General features: G+C 44.8%; 1 protein-coding gene across 1 annotated transcript in view; it reads right to left on the reverse strand.

Annotated features, from left to right (window-relative positions):
- Nucleotides 1-6,379: 6,379 nt before the first annotated feature.
- The window catches only part of dpysl2b (dihydropyrimidinase like 2b), a 33,262-nt gene continuing 32,995 nt past the window's right edge, over nt 6,380-6,646 (reverse strand). The window contains exon 14 of the mRNA XM_062554076.1: nt 6,380-6,608. Coding sequence (XP_062410060.1) covers nt 6,517-6,608 — 92 coding nt within the window. The 3' untranslated portion in view covers nt 6,380-6,516. The remainder of the gene's footprint in view (nt 6,609-6,646) is intronic.

Raw genomic sequence — 6,646 nt, forward strand, 5'->3', positions numbered from 1 at the left:
GTGTGTCTGATATCTAAAGGCCCATCAATGTCCGTCACCAGCAAGGATAGAAAATCACACTTTTATAGCCGGGACGTGCACACTTTGATGCAAACACGCACCGTCTTGTGGGCATTTGGTGAAAAGGGTTCTGTAAGTATGTACGCCCAGAGGCGTTACCTCACTAGGATGATCCTTTTAGGGGCAGAGATCTTACTGTAATAGAGTTATCACTTTGAAACTGGAAACAAACTTTGCAGGGTATGTGCTGCCCCTTGGTGGCTTAAGTCTGCAACTGCACATTTCATATTGAAAGTTCTGAGGTTTGCTCGTGATCGTTTACACTACAGTGAGGCTACTGTACGCACTGCATTTAGAATGTAAACATGTCTACTTTTGTTGACACTGGAGGAAACTGTTTCATGATTATCATGGTGACTTCATTGTTTCGGTAGGCTGGGTGAACCCTGCCTGAACTTCCGGGGAATTTGAATTTTGCCCGGCAGCTCAGGCTGGAAACCAGCAGATCTATTTTGGCTACTGCCAGAACCTTTGGCTCCAATCAGAAACAAAGTGCAGCCTCGCCAGACTAATGTTCTTAATCTTAAAAGATTGGGTTTAGTTTGGTGAAAACCAGACTATTGTTTCTGCTCTTCTGTTGTAAAATGAATATGCTACACACTGCTGCTCATGCTGCAGCGAAGAGGGCTCATTGGTTACATGTGATTCATGTTCACAACTAACATGCTCTCTCTGTGAAACTGCATTATTATGCTCACCTGTTTCAGGCATGGTCAAGGACTTTGACACCTGGTCTTTCTGTCCATCTGTGTCCAGTCCACTCACACAATTGAAAAACTACTGGGCCAATCGTGAGCTGAGAATTATAAGGTTCTATCTCCACTTTTGGTCGAAATTGAGTTTTTGACATAATCTGATACATTAGGTGTTTTATAATGCCTGTGTGGTGTTGTTTTTGTAAAAAAAAATGTTTTTGTTAGTTACTAGTAAAATAAAAAGGTACTACATAACAGTTTTGCTAGCTATGTAAGAACTTCGATGCTCAATATCTCAGAACTACCCTAAACGGAGATAGAACCTTATAATTCTAAGCTCATGCAATGCACTTCAAAAGGTTAGAGGGGCAGCACGTCACCTTTCTCCTGTTGTGTGTGGTTTCCTTTCCTTTTCTTTAAAGGCACTGTGTGTAATTTTCCATTTTCTTTCATTTTCCTTGACGGTACTGTGTGCAATTCTACAACTCTAAATGATTTCTAACATTTCTGTGACACGTTTTGCCACCTTCAGCGAATATCAATTCACGATCCATTCAGTCTGTGAGTAATTAAAAAATTCTGTCTTTTTAAGGGTTAGCCGTAGTTCATTATCTGACCAGTTTTACATGGAACATGGGGGTGGGGTATGTCTCTGTATGTACATCAACAACGCAGTGGAGGATATTCCCTCACATGAGAAGTAAAAGATGTCCAGGGTCAAGTTGGAGTTACAGATGCTAACATGTCAAACTCTTCATATGGATTACATTTATTTTCTGAATCTATATGACATTAGAGTGTGTGTGTGTGTGAGAGAGAGAGAGAGAGAGAGAGAGAGAGAGAGAGAGAGAGAGAGAGAGAGAGAGAGAGACAGGATATCAAATCAACTACAAGAAAAACACACAGAGAAATGGCAGGGTATCATGTTTCGTTTTAATTTTTTTACTTTTTTGAAATTCATCTTTATATGGCCATCCATAAGACTCGTTACTTGTCACGGGGGATCAAGCATCCTTGCACTCCACAGGCAACAAAACGACACCATCAAACAGCTTCAATTCTACCAAGGCAGGGTTGGGTGGGTGAGGAGGGGTGGTGCGGTAGGGGTGCAGGAAGAAGGGGGGGTGGGGGGGGTTACAGCATAAGCAACCTCACACTGAAAGCTCATTGTCTCTCATTCTTTACATTAACATACATCACATAGTAGAGAGGCATAGAAAAAACATCCAAGCAAAGTGTACTGTATGTGTCTGTGTGTGTTTGTTGGGATGTGTGTAAAATGTGTATGCAAAAGCATGTATATGTTTGTTTGCATCTTTGTGTATAAGCCTCAGACTGTGTGTGTGTGTGTGTGTATGTGTGTAAACGTGTGTATAAGCACAGGATGCCTATGTGTGTATGTGTTTGTAAGGACAGTATGCCTATGTGTAAACCTGTGTGTGTGTGTGTGTGTGTGTGTGTGTGTGTGTGTGTGTGTGTGTGTGTGTGTGTGTGTGTGTGTGTAAGGGCACGCATATATAGGTGGTTGACATCTGTCTGGAGAGTAGTGAAGTGGTGCTTAAGGCATGTGGCTCCTGGGCATGTGACAGGACTGGGTGACCATGTGGTGGGGTATTAACAGGGAACTGCCCCTGCTCCTACTCCTGCCACAGACAACCTCGCCGTAACACACACACACACACACATACACACACACACACACAAGGCCAACGTGTGTTTGTCTGTGGGTAAAAAGCACACTTCAACCCCACCCCAATACGCCAGATGCATTTGGACCCGAAAGCGAAGAGAATAATACAATCACTGGAACATGGAAGAGTTTAAGACAAACTATCTACTGAGTGGCCTCTAGAGGCTTCCGCTGAAGTGTGTGAGTGAGTCTGTGGGTGAGTGTGTGTTTATGCAACACACACCTTCCAATCACACTGTGTTTCTAATAGCACCAGGGCCAGAGAGGTTGCTATGGGCAACATCCAATCTGAGAAGGGTTGCCATGACAAATAAAAAGACAGGGGCCACAAGTCATTGGTCAATGAGAGAGTCTCGGAGACTGAGTCAGAGAGAGAGAGAGAGAGAGAGACGGAAAAGAAAAACGAGGGAGAGAGAGAGAGAAGAGGTGGACGGAGAGAACAGAGAAATACTTTAGGGCTCAGGAGAACTTGCGCTTTGTCTGCTGCCAAATCCTCCCGTCTAACGGCCGAACGTTCCCAGTCTCGGGGAGGATGGACCGATGAGTCATGGGAACGGCGTCATCCTGCCTTTGACGGATGTGCATTCCTACAGCAAGCATGCACAATGGAGACTCGTACTAAAAAACAACAAAAAAAAAGACCCCGAAAAGGTACAACAGAAAGGCATCGGCCCCAGTCCACTTCTGGCAAAGAAACCACAGACTGAGCGTGATTACACAATGCTAGAATCAGAAGTGGATAAAATAACTATAATAATAGTCAAGGAAAGGATGAGTGCAAAAATTTGAGGAGCCACAGGGATTCTGAGAGGCGTGAGAAGGACTACAACAGCGGAGACCAGGTGTCTCAATCCAAGAATATGTCTCAAGGTGTCTTAATCCAAGAATATGTCTCAAGGTGTCTTAATCCTACTCTTGACCTCACAGTAGGAGACGAAGATGTCCCAGACATATTCTTGAACTCTCTATAGGACGCCAAGATGTATGAATCCTTCTCTTGCGCTCTTTGTAGGAAGCCAAGATGTCTGAATCCTACTCCTGTACTCTCAGTAGGATGCCAGGATGTCTGAGACATACTCTTGAACTCTCTATAGGACATCAAGATGTATGAATCTTAGTCTTGCGCTCTCTGAAGGAAGCCAAGATGTCTGACTCCTCGGGGGTCTAACGTCAGGCCGCCAAAAGAGCTCTCACTCCTGGATGTACTCTAGAAGGCTCCTGTGTTTCAAACCATCCTGAGGGGAGTAGACTGACATCTCTGAGACTACGGACCGGTTGAGCCGTCATGGTGTCAGTCCTAGATGCTACTGACCATAACTAACTCAAATGCTCTGAGGCTGAAGACCTTACAGTCAGGCTACAAAGGGTCCACAATTGAAGTGCTTATTTCGAGGAGCATGAAAATAGTTTTGTTGTTGTTGTTGTTCAAATATATGTGTTGCTATCGCGTCTGGCTTAGCCAGTTCCATTGCTTTATAGTGGAAGCTAGTTGTTGTAGCAGACGCTCCCCGAACGGCATGCTTCAGCTACGTGCCCGGTGTAGCCTTCCTCTTAGCATTCATGTTGCATGTGATGTGAGGGGGGTTAGTGTTATCTCTCTAAAAATCTACTCTTTCTGCTAAGACCCAGGGAGAGTCTTAAAATGACGTGCTAACATGCTATAGCGCCACAGCTAGCCCTCGGCTGTCTCATCAGAGAGCAACACTTCAGGGCATCCATGACTTACGATCACAAAATAGAAACTGGCACCTTTGGATCGGTTAACATCTGCCTTCAACACCACAACTGGGCAGCCCTTTCTGCTCTCAATTAGAACAAGATATATATAAAAAAAACATATAAAATACAAGCCCACTCAAATCACTAGGCTAAACAGACACAACACTTGCACATGTGTTTCTGGTATCATTCTAGCTTGGGCAGAAAAGCAAAACTTACACTGAGCTTCATAAGGGAGATTGGATGACGACTAGTAAACGTGTTAGCTTTAGCATCACATCTATTTTATCCAAAGCGACTTACAGATAGCCAACTGCATGGGGGCAGTCTCCCTGGAGCAACATGGTTACATGTCTTGCTCAAGGGTACAACACTGGCAACTGGGGATCAGCCAACAGCCTTCTGTGGCTACTACATGCTAGCCAAGTTCCTTAACCACTACACAACCACATTTACACGTATTAGCATAGGAGAGCCCCAACAGACAGCCTGATTATATACCAATGTGCTTCCCCTGACACAGTTTTCAAGAAGTACTCTTTTTGTCACTTTCAGCCTCAATCTCTAGATATATCTTTTCACTCTAGTGCCCTCTGAAGTACATCTCTCTTTGTTAGGCTAAGAGGAGGTTAAGGCTCTGGCCAATTTTGGTCTTTTTTTTTTTTACCACCGGCACGTGATTGAATCCTCAGCAACAGATCCAAGTATTGGTCTTCTTCCCTTGGTTTCTAAACTCCAGCTCCCTCATTCAGGTTTAATTCAAACTTAGACCCTTCAACCCTGAACTCCTCTGAACACTAACAGTTAGCCCTCAATTTCTCAAACACTACCATTAGCAGAAACATTCCACCCACAACCCTATCAACACTATCAGTTATCATCTGCTACCTTCAGCTCGCCATCTCGCCAGTTACACTACCAGTTAATGATTCATCTTCCACAAGGCTGGATGCTTCAGTCAGTGTTATCTTCAGCCTGTGGCCACTCGTACAGACACAATCAGTAGGTGAAGCTACAGGTCTTTTCCAACTCACAATCACATCACTTGAAAACACATTCTAAAGCTTCCAGAAGCAGATCATGATGCTATACAATTTTCAATCTTTAAAAAAAAAAATCATATTCTTAAAAAAAATGTGATTGTACTACAAATGGACTTATTGTCGACTTTATGCTGACTTTACCGACTAACTTGGACAGGATGGTTGCAAGATGGCAAGTCCACGTGGATATAATGGCGGCTGATGGCATCATAAAGACATGATGCTCAGGCCATTACTCTCACTCTCACAATTCACAAACATGAATGCCATGAATAGGACACAAAGAGGGAGTCTGACAATCAGAGCCCAGCTAAGACAAGCACCCTACCAATCAGAGTTCAGCTAAGACAAGTACCCTCCCAATCGGAAACCCCGCTAGGACAAGTACCCTCTGAATCAGAACTCTGCTAGGGCAAGCACCCTCTCAATTGGAACTCTTCTAGGATAAGTGGCCTCTCAATAGGAACGCTCTCATTCAGAACTCTGCTAGGACAAGTACCGACCCTAATCAGAATTCCACTGGGACAAATGCTGGCTGAATCAGAACTGAATCAACTAGCACTGTCCCAAGCAGAACTCCACCACAGCAAGTAGAACCCAAATAGGACAGCAGTGGATTCTGTAACAGATTTGGGTCCAGAGGTTCTTGGACGGTTCTGGGGGGTGGACCCACTCCAGTCATCTGGGATGAATCCATGAGGAATACATGTGTGTAAGAAGCGATGATGTGTGGGGCAATCTAATCCCTGACTCAGGAGGGGAACGCTACACCACAAAGGCACCGCCACGCCTTCAGTTGCCCTGTCCTGCACTCCTCTGGCGAACCAAAAAAAAAAAAAAAAGAAACAAAAAATGCTCAGTCTACACTATTCTGACCCCTTCATTTTTTTTTTTTAAACGAATGTTAAATAAAAAATAATAGAAAGTACAGTATAAAACACTAAATCATACAATCAGAAGTGCTCAAACATAAAGTGTTGTTTTGTTTTAGTTTTTTATCCATTTTTTCCTTCACGAGGCAAATACGTGGTTTTCATAAGGTCTCCTTGGGGATGGGGGGATTGGAAGGTTGGGATAAGGAGGCGGAAGGGGTAAGAGGTGTGGGAGAGGAGACGGGTGGGGTGGGGTTGGGTGTGGGTGTGGGGGTGGGAGGGTGTGTGTTGTAGGGGTTGGTGGGGAAGGACATGGATGTCCTCTGGAGGATTTGGCTGATGGGGTGGGGGTGGGGGTGTGATGTCATGACTAGCACCCCCGTCACCTGGTGACCCCCTCCCCAAACCTCCTCTTCTCGTCACACGCTGGGCGGAGCTTAACCCAGGCTGGTGATGTTGGCCCTGCCCCCTGGCGGAGCAACGATGCGCTGGGTGTTGCGTCGGGGGATTTGGTCATCAAATTGAGCTCCTGAGCAGAGAACACCAAGGGGTGAGCTCATTCGCCCT

Source organism: Sardina pilchardus, chromosome 14 (assembly GCF_963854185.1).
Source record: "Sardina pilchardus chromosome 14, fSarPil1.1, whole genome shotgun sequence".
NCBI lineage: Eukaryota > Metazoa > Chordata > Actinopteri > Clupeiformes > Clupeidae > Sardina > Sardina pilchardus.